A 17,310-nucleotide genomic window follows, 5' to 3' on the forward strand; every position below is an offset into this window, starting at 1 on the left:
CAGTTGCTCTGGCCCAGGACCTCTCCTGCTTGGCCACTGGAGCCCAGCCTGGGGGTCTCTGCCTGGGCTGAGGGACGCAGCTGCTGCTTTCCCGTTTGTAGGCTCAATGAGTAACAAAGGTGAGCATGTGTCACAGACATGCCTGGTCGCACAGACTGCCACAGATGAGGCGTTGCCTTCAACAGCACCTACATGCAGGACTTGAGTAAAACAAACACAGACAAGTCCCTTTCCTCCTTTTCATCTGGTAGCAATAAAAGTTCACTAGTGCAGGCACGTACATACCACTCTCCAGGCTCACAAGCACATGAACATTTGTGGCTCTCTTGAGCACCAGCACAACTCCTCTGTCTGCCCAGCACACCTGCACAGATCCCAGCCCCCCTTACCTGCTTAATGGATCCCCTATTTGCCCACCAGTCCAGCTTCATGCTTGCTATCAAATATGTATTCACACACTCATCTCTTGATGCACTTCATGTTCACAAGTCCCCTTGGGACTCGTACAGCCAAGCACCCCTATCTGCTTGATACCCTGGCCTGGACCCAAATTCCCCTCCTTGCTCACCAGCTAGTCCACATTAAAGTTTGCTAATGAATATGGATATGCACTGCATGTATACCTGGATTGGGGAAGATACACTCACCCCTCCTCCCCAGCAGCTGGCACCAGGTAAGCAGACTGTGACCCACAATCCTGTTCCAACTGCTGGCATGGAGCCCCTCACACCAGCCCTTCCCCAGTAGCTGATTTTTCAGGACACACCCCATTCCTGCTCCAGTAGCTGGAAGTCAAAGACCCCACTCGCTTCAGTAGCTGACCCCATGGGCCAGGGGCATTCATACCCCCTGTCTGACTCCAGAAGCTGGCACCAGTTTTCACTCACACACACACACAGATCTCACCAGCAGCTGGCACTTAGTCCTTGCAGCACACACATGCATGGGATAGAGAGTGAGATTACGCAGATAGTTAAGAAAAGATTTAATAAGATATAAGAAGGTAGGACAGACTGTGATGATCACGCACAGAGCTCAGCCAGGCAAGCGTACCAACTGGCACTGTTTTACACACGACCAGCCTCTTCTATATTCCTTTCTGTCTATTCCCACCTTTGTTTCTGCCTGCTCCCCCTGCTCTGCACATCCCTCGCGGGTTTGTACAGCTCTAACAATTCCTGTACCTCGCTGGGATCTCCCTGGTTTACAGTCTTATCAGTTGCAAAGTCATGGTTGATCTTCCTGGAAGTGGTGCCTGTAGTTTCTTGATAGCCCATCAATTAGTGTGAGTGGTGAGGTTTGTTTCTTGTCATGGCCTCTATGTTTGTTTTGTCAGGTATGTGTCTGTATATTTTGTTTCTGGTTTCCGCTTTTTCCCTTAGTTTCCCAACTGACAAGGTCCTGGATCAGATAACCTTGCTGGAATAAACATTTTCAAATTCCCACATGCCCCCATCAATTAGTGTGACTGAACAGGCTTGGTTCTCATTGCTGCCTCTCTCATAATTCACTGGTCAGGTTTGTGTGCCCATATGTTCTTGTTTTATGGCTTCCTCCCTTTCTCATTACCCCTTGTTGCATTGAAGAAGGTCCTTGACCAGATGCTCTTAAAGGAGCAGACACTCTCCTCCCACATACCCTTACAACTTGTATAAGCATTAAGGAAACTACCATATGCAAACCCAGGCTAGTTAGGATTCCACAGAAATTGTGCTATGTTTGACATTAAAAAAATGTTTTCCCAAAGCCAAAACAGAGGTATATGAAATCTCACTATTTGCCCTAAATTAAGAGTAGCTAAACATTGTCATCTTAGCAAAATCCACTTCACTGCTCAAAAATTCCCTTTAAATAAAAAATGTTAATATTATGCTGGATATTTTATTACCATTCTTTTGCATTCTCTCATTTGCCTATATCCATCTGCTGTCTTTTGTCTGTTCCCTGAATTGCAGGCTGTCTGGAGTACAGCTCGTCTCCTGTTCTTATGCAGTGAAACCAGCTCTAAGCCTGGAACTCGGAGGCACTACAATAGACAAAGAGTACAATTTTTAAAGGGCTTAAATATAGCAGCCTAAAAATATTAGGATGGGGCTTTTGTTATTTGAAGTCATCAAGTTGGCACTTCAAATGTGTGACCTTTATGCATATTTTTTTTCGCAGGAACACCTGTGGACAGGCCATCTAAATTAATGGTGCCTCAGGAACTGTCAGGCATATCTAGATGTCTTGAAGAAGCACATTCATTAGATGAATTCAATACATCCTGTAAAGAAGTACTTAACACTAGTAACATGTAAATTATCATAAGACACTTAAATTCATTATAGTTTAGCAATTGTTAAGATCTAACGTTATTGCTAATAATATTGACTGCCTGAAGTTCCAGGTTGACAGCAGTTCTCATCAAACATCAGTGAGCTTTTACAGGGCATGAAAAATTCCATAATTGCTAGAAAAGAGCCCTTTGCAGCATGGGAGAAAAAAAAAAAAAAGTTGTTGAGATAAATATCTCAAAGACTACACTAAAGATTTAGAATTAGGATATATGCTTATCATGTTAATTTGTATGTGACACCTCATAACTGGGTGGGAAAATTACTTTTTTTTCTTCTTTTTTTTAGTAAATGTTTGCCTTCAATTAGAAAATGCTGTGGAGCCTGGTAAAAGAATGTTTGGAGGGCTGACCTGCAAGAAATAGTTTAGCGTTGCCAGAAAAGAGCCCTTGTGCATATTTTTATTGATCTTTAATAACGTGTGTGCAGTAAGAGGTGAGAGGCCCCTCCTTTGTGTGCTAATGGCTCTCATACAGTCAGACAACAGAGATGCAGATTTTGCTGTTTCTGCGTTATGATAGCAATAACTCTTGATATCATTTTCCCAAAGATTTGTATACTGTGGTGCGATATTTTTTTCCTCCTTCTCTGCCTTTCTAACAGACTAAGGGCATTTGTGCATTTGACAAGACATCAGCATTCAGCTTTTCAACTCTCAGTTGATACAGGAACTTGCTCAGTAAGGAAATTTTACTTTGTGCACAGGATTTGGAGACAGCATACTACCCACAGGGGGTGAGACTGTTCATGCTCTCGCTACAAAATCCAGAAACTTTTACTCCTTCCTTGAAGATACCTCCCTAATTATGAACCTGAAGCTTGGTGACATTACAAAACTAGGAAAGGACTCATTTCTGATCATATCTGCTAGGCACGATAGTTCTGCGTGTTTTGCTTGCAGAGGCAACATAAAGTTCTATTTTAGTAGCAGAATAAGATACACTCAAGAAAGTAAATGCAATGAAATTAAGATAAAAGGTAGAAGTCAAATGATTCTTTTTTTTTTTAAATATAGTTTGAATGCATTACTAGTGAGTTTCTACTGACTCAGCATTTTTTATTGCTTATTTTATTCTTTTTTTTTTTTTTTTTTTTACAGTTTGAGTTTCATCTTTTCCCAGTTCTGCTCTGTTTAGGTTTAGCAGTTAATTAACCTGTTTACTATTTCTCATCAGATTGAACAAATGGGTTTTGTGTGAGCTGGAATTTGGTGGCCGTCAGTGCAGATTTCGATTGGGCAAGGGTAGAATAGGATGAATTTTGGTAGGTTCTGTGCCTTTCCTCCTTATCCCATCCAATTTATTTCTTAAGACCTCTTCTTCGTCATCTCCACTGTGACCATGTGACTGGCAGTGCATTTCTCCTTTCTCTTCCTCTCCCATCCTGAGGCTTTGCTGTTCTTCAGTAACAGCCCAGTTCTTCATTTTGTCGTTCCCAGTTTGGTGTCCCTTCAGTAGGAAGAAAGAAAAACCTGAAAAACTGCCTGCCCACAAGGGACAGCAACTGCAAAGATGTGAAATTTTAAAACAATACTATATTTTATATATTTTTGTAATGCATCAATATGCACAAATAAATTTTAGGTAGGTTAAGTCAAGGCGTAGGAGGTGTATATATAGGTGAGTTGGGTTTGTTTGAGATCAAGTTGTGCATTTAATTTGATTCCAGCTGCTTATAACTTTTTTTTAACCTCAGACTTGGAAGAGAAGATAATATTGTACTGTCTGTAATTCCGTTATTTTAAATTTTGTTCTACCCATTTCAGTGTGTCCCTAACAAAATCACTTGCTTCTCTCTTCTCTGTTTCATTTTAAAAAATTTAATTTCAGGAAAAAGTCCGAAGTTTCTGGAGTCATGGCTAAAGCTGACATCAAACCAAAATTTATACATGATGCTAAAAAATGGTCAGCTGATGTAGAGAATTTATACCGATTTCAGCAAGCTGGATACAGAGATGAGGTTGAATATAAACAAGTAAAACAAGTTGATATGGTAAGATTCAGAACTCTGCAACGGTTATTACTTTAAACTTCTGTCTCTCATTAAATGATTAAATAAAAGGGGAGGTGCTGCTTGTTCCCTTTCATTTATGCCAGTTTGTGGTACAGCTTTTTTCTGTCAGGTCTGACTTGAAACAGAAACACTAACCAGCCTGTGTTTTTGTTCCCTGTCTCTTATGCATTTAGAAACATTATAGATTTCTTTGAATAGATGCAACTGGTATCCAAAGGAATAATTTGGGTTTGAGGACAGGAATTTATCGAAGTTAGTTCTCTGAAGTTTCCCCATTACTCTGATAATAACCCTGATAGGAATCTTATTAATTGTCCAGGGAGCCAGTCCTGTGCCATTGCTACCGTCTTCAGTTTTACAGTTGAATTGTGGGGGAGCATAATCAGCCTTTGTGCACACTCAAAACTTGGCTTCTATTGAAACCGTCCACAATAGAAATAATCGATGCCAACTGTGGTAAAGGGAGTTGTGATACACACGTTAATCAACTGAGAATATCACGGACTTGATCCTCTGCTCACTGCAGCTGGTGGCAATGCTCCCTAGCACATCAAATGAGCTAGTGAATAATGGCCAGATATTCAGTGCCTACTTGAGATTCAAAATAGCAATCAAGAGGTTAATACAGCAAACAACATACTATCTTCGAGCTCTGTAATTTATCTTCCAAAGCAGCATACATAGTATGAAAAAAAATCCACTTTTAAAAGTTCTTAACCTCCTGTGCACATAAGAAAGAGCAGAATGTTCCTAAGAAAGTCACTCATTCAGTTAACTCCAAACATAGAAAAACATTGATGTGCATAATAAGATGCAGTTATTCTTTTGACGTGGGCTCGGATATCGCTGTAAAGGCTGTAGAGTAAATTCCTTTAACTGTGCAAAAGGAAATCCTGTGATTAGTGTGGTAGGATCAGTCAGGATTTATGGCAGGGCATAACCATAGACAATTAAACACTGATAAAAGTTAAAGAACACCACTTACTCAATGTAAAATGAGTGTGCATTCTGTTCAAACTTGGCAGGATCTGGCAGTGATTCTCTTTCAACTTACACATTTTGTAATGTCGTTTATTCCATAGTATGTTTCCATAATGCAGTTGTTATTAATGATGCAATTATAGTGTAGGTAGAATGAATATTAAGGCTGTTATCTGTCTGTTATCTATCAGAGAATGCAAATAACTCAGCTGTATGCCTAAAGTAATAAGGTAAGTGATGAAGCTACCACTTCTGGGACTCTCCAATTAAAGAATGCTCTAGTTTGACATCCTGTTGTCAACCTTCCCTGGAAGAGAAATAAGATTCTTATTACTTGATTTTTAAGGTTCAATTTAACCAGAAGTAGTCACAGGTGCTCAAGCTGCAGATAGCTACTAAAGCCATAAAACTGTTGAACACACACACGAGTGCTCAACCCTTTATTTATAGCTTCACATTGTGGAACAATGAACAGCAGCAGGATAGTGCTGGTTTTCTGCAGGATTGATCCTGCCGTCTTTGAGACTATGATACATATAGCTCACTTTATATTTATGAAATTGCTAAGGAAAAGCACATTTTTCATGGTCAGAAGGATTCTGAAGAAATCGTTAAGCGTGTGTCAGTCTCACAGAAATGGAATCTCTCAGATTACTGAATAACTGAATAGCATCAATGTTTTATTCCTAAGAAAGGTGTTTTAAAAGCTTTGGCTAGTCTGCTTTTTAAATTTATCTAGTCTATCCTTATTTCTGGACTTTTCTGATCACATAATTCTTTATACTAGACCAAAAAACTGGTTTCTGACGTACTGTTCTTAATCTTTTTTTAAAAGTTAAGCAAATTAATAGCAATGTCGTGTTCAGATGGAAATGAGATTTTCCCATGGAAGTATACCTGATATTCTTTGCAATATAAGGCGTAAACGTCATTCAGTATGAGCACGTTCAGGTGAATATATATCCTTTTCATTCTGTTCGCAGGTAGAGCGTTGGCCAGAAACCGGATTTGTTAAGAAACTTCAGAGAAGGGACAATACGTTCAATTATTACGATAAGCAAAGAGAATGCGAAGACAAGGAAGTCCATAAAGTGAAAGTTTATGTGTATTAGTTTTGTTATTGATTTAATTAGTTGGTATTTTATGATAAATCTGTTTGTTAGAATCTCTAAGTAGATGAGATTTGTGTAATCTGATTTACCTTAAGTATCAATGTCATTCTTGGATAGAAGGGGGAATACAGGAAATGTACAGCAGCTTAGAATTATAGGCATAGGAATTTCCTTTTTTTTTTTTTTCCTGCTATAACCAGAAGTCTTATTATCTGTCACTTTCCTAGTTACAAATGTTTTGATATAAAGATAAAATTCTGGTCAATGGCCATCATATGTTTGGTTAAGTCTGTGTAAAGTCCATTGTAAGTACAGGCACCAATGTCAGCCACAGTCTCTCGGTATGACGAAGGGTTATGAGACTACAAAGGGCCAAAGTAAGGCCAAAAGGCTAAAGTTCCCTTGGAGAACAGCAAGAACAGCAAGCAGAGAATGTTGTGAAGGACACCAAACTACCGACTAGCAAGGACCAGTGCTAAGCTGCAGATTTAAAAACTAGGTATCGTAACAGAAACAGTCACATCAACAATGTCTTTCTGAGCAATAGTTAAGGTATCCCCGAAGCGGTTTTGTCAGGTGCAAATATTAATTACCTGAAAAGGAAGTATTAATTGAGTTGGCAGCATATATCTTTTTATGTAGGGGAAAAAAAGATGGTGGATTTACATACAGTGGGTTCAGGTAGTGTAAAACTGTACGCAGAATGTGAAACCCATACCAAGTAATAGTTATGGTTAGGTGACTTACGCAGGTGACATGTGGGATTTCTGGGCAGAATTAATCTCATCTAACTTCAAATATTGTCAACATCTACACCTGATCTTGTCATTTGGACACCCTTTGTTCTGAATGGAGAGAAGTTGGCTCTTCTGGGCACAATTAATTTATTCTAAATGTAGATATGTGACATTTGCTTTGAACATGTTGCTGTGCCGTCAGCTCTGCAGAAGCCATCCATAGGTGTGCTCCAACTTTGCGACACCTGGTAAACACGAGGTGTCTTCACTCATTGGGGAATTTAAGTGAAATACTTTAAGATGCCAAAACTCTTTAGAGAATTGACTTGTAGAACAGATTATTATCTAAACCAGTAGGTGTGTTTCAGGTAGTTACACAAAAATGTTATTAACATCTCCTGCCTGTAGAATGTAAAGTAAAGGGATGTCTAATTTAAGTTTTAGGCGTGGATTAGAAGTGTGCACTTCACCATCTATCTTATGGGTATTCATTGGAACCTAAGATGGTGGCCAACCCAAGATGAAAATAGAGGACTTACAGCTCCAAGTCAAAAGAAGTAGTGAGGTGCAATATTTAAAAGAGCTCATTGGCAATAGGTGACCGTGATCTCGTCACCTTATTTAGACTACCTGGAAATTTTTAGTTTAAATTTGTATGAGCTTTGTTAGAGACATGACTGAAAGGTACTGTGAAATCAACTGTGAAACTTTTCTATTCCACGAAGGTTTTAATGACATATAAATAGAGAGTTATTGCAAAGATAGAAATAAAGCATTGCTAGAGTAAATTTCACTTCAGATTTTCATTATGATTTATTTTTCTTTTTTTTTTTTTGATTGCTCTGAATGCACGTTTTAAGAGAGGACTTTTTGCATACTTTGCTGTCAGATAGTGGGAACAGAACAACTATCAGGATAATCCATCTGTTTTGTCAGTTTAAGGTAGTGGACCTCACTTTGTTACCTTCATAGATTCCTAAGAAAGAAATCTTCCAGTGGATATGGAAATAGCCTTTAAAAAAATTCAAAAAACCAGATGTGTTCCATAGCCAACTCAAATTTATGGGCAGAAATTACTTCACACACAGAATAAGTAAGAATGTTTGGTACAGCCATTTTCTCAGTCTATAAAAAAGATACAGTTAGGTATTCAAGAACAGGAATTAAAACTGCAGGTAACGTTTTAGAGCTTAACTATTTTTAAAGAAAGACTTTTAAAAATTGAAACAAATGTAAAAGATTATTCTGGGCTTCCCTCATATTACCTGACTACACCTCAATGTTTTTGCAGTACTGCGGCATCCTTTCTCTCCTGTATTATGTTTCAAAACAGTGAGTGTGCATTTCACACAGCCCACTGGGGCTTTTCATTTCAAACAAGTAGCACAGGAATTCGTGTTCCACTTCTCAAATGCTGGTTTTGTATAAGTTGGCAGATTCTTCTTGCTTTGAGAGAGTGAATTACCTTGATTGTATTACTAACATTTTGCAGCATTGCCAGTGTGCTAAAAGGTTGAATCTCACTGTAATATTTAAAATACTTAAGGGGTGAAAAGGAAAGAAAAGCCTTGTAATTAGCGCTGGAGACCAGTTCACAGACATAGCCTGTGTCAGCCACGATGCTGTATTTGGGAATTTGCTCACTTCATTAGCAAAAAGCAGTGACAGTGTCAGTTAGAATTGTCCTTTGATATCCGGTTCATATCTGTATTTCACTCCAGTTCATGCAAAACTTAAGGTTACTTAAGACCAGTCTCTTTTTTTAAAGACCGTAGCTGTGTAATGGCCTTAGCTATGAAGCCAAAAGCTTTCCTCTCTTTAAAAAGAAACATGTACGGGGGTCCTTGTCTGAGTTCAAGTTTGTCTGTGATCACAAAATAACACTAATCTATTATAAGGATGTTTGCTTGAGTTAATTCTTAGAATCATAAAATGGTTTAGGTTGGAAGGGACCTTTGAAGATCATCTAGTCCACCTCCCTGCCACGGGCAGGGACATCTTTCACTAGGTCAGGTTGCTCAGAGCCCCATCCAACCTGGCCTTGAATGTTTCCAGGGATGGGGCATCTACCATGTCTCTGAGCAACCAGTGTTTCACCACCCACAGAGTGAAGAATTTCTTCCTCATGTCCAATCTAAACCTACCTTCTTTCAGTTCAAAACCATTGTCTCTTGTCCTGTCACTAGAAGCCCTGGTAAAAAGTCTCTCTCCATCTTTCTTACAAGCCCTTTTAGGTACTGAAAGGCCACAATAAGGTCTCCCCGGAGCCTTCTCTTCTCCAGGCTGAACAACCCCAACTCTCAGCCTGTCCTCACAGCAGAGGTGTTCCAGCTCTCTGATCATTTTTGTGGCCTCCTCTGGACTCACTCCAACAGGTCCATGTCCTTTGTATGCTGAGGGCCCCCGAGCTGGAGGCAGCACTGCAGGTGGGGTCTCACCAGAGCAGAGTAGAGGGGCAGAATCCCCTCCCTTGACCTGCTTGGCCACGCTGCTGGGGGTGCAGCCCAGGAGACGGCTGGCTTTCTGGGCTGTGAGCGCACATTGCCAGCTCGTTTCCAGCTTTTTATCCACCAGCATTTCTAAGTCTTTCTCCTCAGGGCTACTCTCAATCCCTTCATCCCCCAGCCTGTATTGGCACTGGGGGTTGTCCCAACCCTGGTGCAGAACATGCATGACGTTCACACGGGGCCACTCCTCGAGCCTGTCAAAGTTCTTCGTGAAGCAGCTCTGGTATTCAGCTGTGCTCGTTGAGCATGAAGCTGATCCTTGAGTACTGACAAGTTTTCCTCTGCTACTGTTATGCTGGATGTATCTCTTCCACTTAATAAACACTGTCAAGAGAATTTAATGTGTCAGTATTTTCTCTTATTTGATAAATCTGTAACTGAAATGTCTGTCACATCAGTTTTAAGCATGTTGAGAACAGTTAGCTTACTTGTGTCTTAACTTAAAGTCACTAAGTTGTGAAAAAGTATGGGAAGTAAGCAATCTGGGGAAGCGATGCTTCATTTTCAGGGTGACACAACAGTTCATATCAAGATAAATAACTTATTTCTGAACACTATTACATAAACCTTTTTTACCAAACTTATGTAACTTTAAAGAGAGATAAAATCACATCTCCGTTTTATTGCCTAGAGACGAAAATACGTGCTATTTTGTCGATTTGAGTCTTAACAAAAAGCAGTTCTGTGAAAATACTTTCCAAGGTACTTTTCTTATCTGTTGGAATTCCTCTTATCAGGGAATACTGTACTGCTTTCAATGACCATTAGCAGAAGCTCAAGCCAGCTGCCCGAGCCCGGCATACTTCGTCTAATTCTAATTCACTTCATGGCTTTGCACAAGAGGAGAATAAACACTTTCTGTGCACGTTGAAGCTCATAAAAGGAGGTAAAACAAACTTTTCCAAGACCTACTTTTCAGGCTTTGTGTTTGACAGCTACAAGTGAAATGGCAACGAGGCAACCTCTCTGAATTCATACAGTTGCTTTGGGGAAATAAAAGCTGCATTTGCGTGTTCTAGGCTAGTTTTCTATGTTTTCAGCCTTTACTGGAATTCATTATGGAACAGTATTGTCTGAAAATGATACTACTGTTGTTTCACTGCTTTACAGTCACAGCAGCTCAAAGCACTGCACAGAAAGATGGTATAAGTGTTTTAATTTTCCCTTGGGTACCTGAGTGGACAGTTGTCTTTCCAGCTCTGAAGACACTTGAACCTCAACCTTTTGGTTTTCAAACATGGTTCCTTTGTTTCAAGGTTGAAAATGTTTGACTGGCTTCAAACTCATTCAAGACAGCTTTGTAACTAAACAGCTGTTGATGCTGCTGTTCCTCACATTCATGGAATCATAGAATCACAGAATGGTTTAGGATGGAAGGGACCTTGAAGATCATTAAGTTCCACCCCCCCTGCCATGGGCAGGGACACCTCCCACCAGACCAGGTTGCTCCAAGCCCCATCCAGCCTGGCCTTGAACACCTCCAGGGATGGGGCAGCCACAACTTCTCTGGGCAACCTGGGCCAGTGCCTCACCACCCTCATAGTGAAAAATTTCTTCCTAATATCTAATCTAAATCTCCCCTCTTCCAGTTTGAAGACATTGCCCCTTGTCCTATCACTACATGCCCTTGTAAAAAGCCCCTCACCATCTTTCTTGTAGGCTCCCTTCAGATACTGGAAAGGTGCTATAAGGTCTCCCTGGAGCCTTCTCTTCTCCAGGCTGAACAACCCCAGCGCTCTCAGTCTGTCCTCACAGCGAAGGTGCTCCAGCCCTCTGATCATCTTCGTGGGCCTTCTCTGGACCCGCTCCAACAGGTCCATGTCCTTCTTATGTTGGTTGAGGGCTCCAGAGCTGGATGCAGTACTCCAGGTGAGGTCTCACCAGAGCAGAGTAGAGGAGCAGAATCCCTTCCCTTGACCTGCTAGCCACACTTCTGATGCAGCCCAGGAGACGGTTGGCCTTCTGGGCTGTGAACGCACATTGCTGCCTCATGTTGAGCTCACCAACCAACATCCCCCCAAGTCCTTCTTGGCAGGGCTGCTCTCAATCCATTCATCCACCCAGCCTGTATTTCTGCATGGAATTGCTGTGACCCACGTACAGGACCTTGCACTTGTTGAACTTCATGAGGTTTGCACAGGCTCACCTCTCCAGCCTGCCCGGATCCCTCTGGGTGGCATCCTTCCCCTCCAGCATGTCAACAACACCACACAGCTTGGTGTCACTGGCAAACTTGCTGAGAGTGACACAAGTGAAGTCTGTCTGAAAGCAGCTTGAATGGAGCCGCCTTATGGTCTTTGCAGGTTCCCTCCCATTAGCCCAGTTCCACTGGTCTGCCGCTTACTGGTAACAGCTGCTTTCTTAGTAGCCCACCTGTGCTGAGCACCTCTTGCCGAGTTGTAATTACTTAATAAAACACATCTTCTTTTTCATTGCATTTGAGACTGCATTTACTTTGAGTCTGAAGCCCAGCACACTCGCAAGCGGTGTTTGGGAGGGTGACTGGTGAACGCCTGTGGTCAGAAGAACGCCAGGTTAGCACCAAAAAAGGTACCCCATGCTCATGGACCCCGTGAAAACCCTCTCCGATGCCTATGCCTGTGCCCTGGCTCCCTTACCCAGCCCTGGCTCAGACCTTGAGCCTTTTCTTCTACTTGCCAGCTAGGGTAGCTTGATGCTTGCTAGCAAATTACATGCACGTGGGACTACATTCACTAAGGAAATGTAAACACAGCCAAGGTGCTGCAGGTGTGGGCACTTACACCCCTCAGGTAAACACATACATCCCCATCCCACTGGTGCTAACACCCAGACCTGTGGTCCCTGTCACCCGTGGCCCCTTCTCCAGGGACCAACACACAAGATAGACAGTGAGATGACACAGAAAAGGTAATTAAGAGTGGGTTTTAACAAGAAGACAGGCCAGACTGCAGGGAGCAGGGGCAGGGCCCAGTTGGGGGAACGTCCTGCCTGACCACCTGCTCACGTGGGTCTGACCCCTCCAACCTGCCTCCTTGCCATCTTCCCACACTAGTTCCACCCTGGTCCTTCCCTTCCTGTGTCTTCGGTCCTTCCCCTAAACATCCTGACATACGAAACATAGTCAGTTTTATGCAGTCCCCCAAACTCCCTCAAATATCCTTTAATGTTCATCCTAACCACCGTTTCCTCCTTCTTATCACTTACAAAGTCAAGGCTGACCCTCCCTAAGGCTGGAGTAGTTCTTTTAATGGCCCATCAGCCAGTGCCCCATCAGTTCTGCCCTCTGTCATTATCCCTCATCGCCTGCTCGTTAACGTTTTTGTGTCTGTGTGCTTAATTTAGTGTTTTCCTTGTTATTTGTTATCTCTGTGATATGGAATAGTCCTTCACCAAATCACTTACCGAACCAGATACTCCCACATCTCACGTGTCCTCACGCCAGCCACCCCAAGGCGGGTGGCTGGGCTGCGCTGTGAAGGATGATGCTGCGCAGAGGCACCTACGCAGCAGGACCTCTGTGGTGCTGCTGCTGCTGCAGACATCCAGGCAGGTGGCAGCTCTAAGGACGTGGAGATAAAGGGCAGGGAATGCCTAAAAACAGGAGGAGGAGGATGGGGGAGGGAGAGAAAAAGGGCATACGAGTTCAGGGAAGGACGAGCGCGTGTAGGCAATCAAACGCACAGATGCATCAGCGTTTTGCCAGCGATCTTGTACCCACAGAAACCTCCTCCCTTGCTGGCAGCAGCTCAGTTCTTGTTGGATGGGGAAGCAGGACGCGGTCCCAGCATCTCGCTGCAGATGTGTGTCCTGCCTTGGCAGGAGCGCCCCAATGCCTCAGCCAAGGGGAAGATGTCCTGCTTGGGTGGATATCTGCTGGAAGCTGCTTGGTTTTGCAAGGGGGATGGAGCAAAAAAAGAGGTGGACTGGATGCACGGCAGGTTCTTCATTTTTGCTCGGAGTGTCTAGAGGACATCAGCTGTGCTGTGCTGCCCTGGGGGACATGTTTGTGCCAAACACATGATGTTTTGAGGAACAGCCGGTGTTGGGTTGCAAGCAGGGAAGAGCCAGCAGGTGGGCTGTGGGCATGAGGAGATAGGTGCGAGGATGCTCTGCATGGAGAGATGGGCGGGAGCCAGGCACACTCAATACAGGGACGTGTTGGGCGGTGTTTCTGGAGGAAAGAGCACAGTGGTCCTGCAGATCTGCCTCTCTCCATGGCTTTGGTCTCCTGAAGCTACAGACAACAGAGCTCTTGCTTTGTAGCCCTGTTCTGCAGCTGTGGTGGGTAGAGCCTGTTGACTCCTATCCTAACCTCCTCATCCATCTTCATCTTGCTGAGAAGGAACTTGAGTCACAGCGCAGAGGACCCTGCTTCTCTCCATCAACACTTTGAAAAGGAGGTCTATGTACAAAGGGCTGAAAGATCACTGTTTTGAGGAGACACTCATTAAAAACATGAAATACCTCTTTGATAGCCTATCACTTACAACTTTGGTCTCAGTAAGTGAGAAAGATCACCACCCTTGCAACTACAAACACTGAGACCGATTTAAAATGTTGTTGGATTAATTAATTAATATTTTGTCAGACCAGAGGAGTATTTCGACAGAGAAGAAAGATTTATGTATCCGAAGGACGAGTTCAGAAGAGGCGTTTAGAAGAGATATTCACTGGTAGTATGTATATTGCAAGCCGATTATTGAGAATGCAAGGCAAAAGAAACAGAAGAAATATAAAAGCTTAAGTACGCTACAGACAGTAAGAAGACATTAAAATGTCATTGGGAATCAGCTCAGAGATAGCTTCTCTGTTATTTACAGTTTTACCATTTTCATCCATCAGAGACAAAAAAAACCCTCACCAAATATTCATAATTTCTGCTTTACTATACCAGAGCAAAGTAGGAGGGTGCATCCACACCAGATGAAATAACTTACAACCTGTAACTGAGGAGGATGTGAAGCATCACCTGCTAAATACAAACGCTTTCAGTTCAGAAGTCTGGGCTCATGTGCATTCCCAGTCTTAAGACCAGTAGCTCAGGACTATCTAATTCACTTTCACTAATTTGAGATCTTAACAAACTTTGGAAAACTGGAGAGGTGCCAAAGGACTGATGGAGGGTCAACATGATTCGGTACTTAAAAGGGAATGATACTAGACTGGATAAACGCGCTGTAATCAGGGATAAAATAATGAAGTGGTTATGTTGGGACTCTGTCAATAAAGAAAAAGGAGTTAGAAAGTATTTTTCTCTGTGCTCAGCTGACCAGATGCGTCTTGGCTGATTTGAAGTACCAGCAATGAGCCACAGGAAAGATGAAGAAATAGGTGCTTTGGAGGTTTTGTTTCTGGAACATCTTATTTTACTGCCTGAGGACTAACACGGTTTCTAACTGCTATCATCAGTCTTAGCCCAGAGTTACCTAAATAAAAGCAGTGACTGGTGCTGGGCGAGACCTCCACGTGAGAGGTTCACACCTCTCCCACGGGATGGAGCCCTCCGCCCTCAGACTCCATGAAACCCATAAACTTTTAGTAAGATCACAGCTTCCCGGTACAAATGGGATTTAAATTACTCGGTTTTCAATTCAGAGGCTGTAGCTGCCGCAGGTTTTGAATTGCACAGCCCACGGAGAGGAAAAAGCCTGTGGCTGCTGGCAGTGCCAGCTGGAAACATTTCAGCACAGGAGGCAGCAGTCCGGATTTCAGGCGGGTGTTTTGGTCACCCCTCTGGCGAACCACCATTTAATGGCGCGGGTGTCTCGGGGACACAGATTTTGGAGGAGGAAACCTCCTCCTCCTGGATGCGCTTGGCTGCCAGGTGGCCTTGAGGTGACTTGAGAAGATGCAGGAGTCATGCAGACCCTCGCTGCTGGTGGGATGACATCTCCTGGCACTGCAAAGCATGCTTGCTGTGGGCAAGGAAGGCCTTTCATCTCACCTCTCTGCAAGAGAGAATCACAAAATTCCACACCTCAAGGATGTGGCAGTGCCAAGGGGACCATATGCATAACCCCATGCAGCAGTACAGGTTGGGGGCTGACCTCCTGGAGAGCAGCTCTGTGGAAAGGGACCTGAGAGTCTGGTGGACAACAGGATGACCATAAGCCAGCAATATGCCCTGGTGGCCAAGAAAGCCAATGGCATCCTGGGGTGCATCAAGAAGAGTGTGGCCGGCAGGTTGAGGGAGGTCATCCTCCCCCTCTACTCTGCACCGGTGAGGCCGCATCTGGAGTACTGTGTCCAGCTCTGGGCCCCCGGTTCAAGAAGGACAGGGAACTGCTGGAGAGGGTCCAGCAAAGGGCTACAAAGATGATCAGGGGACTAGACCATCGTTCTTATGAGGAAAGGGAGGGTGCCAGGGGGATGGGACCAGTCTTTTTTCAGTGGTGCCCAGCAACAGGACAAGAGGTAACGGGCACAAACTTGAGCATAGGAAGTTCCATCTTGACATGAGGAGGAACTTCTTTCCTTTGAGGGTGGCAGAGCACTGGCACAGGCTGCCCAGAGAGGTGGTGGAGTCTCCCACTCTGGAGACATTCCAAACCTGCCTGGACACCGTCCTGTGCAACTGCTGTAGGTGACCCTGCTCTGGCAGGGGGGTTGGACTAGATGATCTCCAGAGGTCCCTTCCAACCCTGACCATTCTGTGATTCATTCTGTGATATGCACATAATCAATAAGGACAAGGAGTGGGAGATTTTTCTTTTCAGTTCATCCTGCTGTGGAAAGCTTGACTGACAAGATAGAAAACCTGCAAAATCAGGAGGTGGTACCGTTGCTCCATGTCCTTTTGTGATTTATTAAAAGCAGCATTTATTTTTTCCCTCTTGAAAATACAGTAACAATCCAGATTTCCCTGTGATGTTACTGCCCCTCTCCCCGGGCTGACAAGTGACGTTGTCTAATTTGCAAACGCAGCAGATAGAGGGCTGGTTTCGCCGTTCGGTGGGTGCAGGGGCTCCAACCACAGCAACAACCGCTGTCAGCTCGAGCGCCTTTCCCCTGCTCTTCAAAGGGGTGGTTTGAAGCAGCCCCACAGGTGCTGCCCCACTTAAAGTTTACCACCAACCTGAAAGAAGAGCTGGATGTGGCTAAATCGCTTGTACACATATCAGAGGTTCGGAAGGGAAATTTGCGTACATATATATGTTAAAGAAACATTTATCTTTTTGAAGATATTTTTTCTCAAAAAAAAAAAATATTGAAGATATTTTTTCTCTAAATCATCTGTCAGAAGCTGTGACTTTCCATTGAGATTTTGGGGCATGAAGGAGCAGATGGGAAAGTTTGTGTGACAGATTAAATAATGTAACAGTCCTTGTGAAACTCAAACTGCTGGAAACTTACCTGGTCTGGTGGGAGGTGTCTCTGCCCATGGCAGGGGGGGTGGAACGAGATGATCTTCAAGGTCCCTTCCAACCCAAACCCTTCTATGATTCTAGGAAAACCCAAAGGAGAGTGAAGGTTATAATGAATAATTTGGACAACATATCCCCGACTCTGAATGTTTCAGCTTCTTCATTTGTTCAACCTCTCATCTGATCTCCAGGAGCTAAACGTAAACGTGAAAAAAAGTGAAATGAAGCAGTTTTGCGGTACCATTTAAAGCCTGCTGCTGCCTGCCTCTCCCAGCTCG

General features: G+C 43.4%; 1 protein-coding gene across 1 annotated transcript; it reads left to right on the plus strand.

Moving 5' to 3' along the window:
- Positions 1-2,174: 2,174 nt before the first annotated feature.
- MEIG1 (meiosis/spermiogenesis associated 1) lies at positions 2,175-6,442 on the plus strand (the record flags this gene model as incomplete). Its single annotated transcript, XM_082498793.1, has 3 exons — positions 2,175-2,296; positions 4,166-4,328; positions 6,314-6,442. The coding sequence occupies exons 1-3, from the start codon at positions 2,193-2,195 to the stop codon at positions 6,440-6,442; spliced, it is 396 nt and encodes a 131-aa protein (XP_082354919.1). The 5' UTR covers positions 2,175-2,192.
- Positions 6,443-17,310: the final 10,868 nt, after the last annotated feature.

Source organism: Vanellus vanellus (genome assembly GCF_965231255.1).
Source record: "Vanellus vanellus genome assembly, chromosome: 1".
Taxonomy (NCBI): Eukaryota; Metazoa; Chordata; class Aves; order Charadriiformes; family Charadriidae; genus Vanellus; species Vanellus vanellus.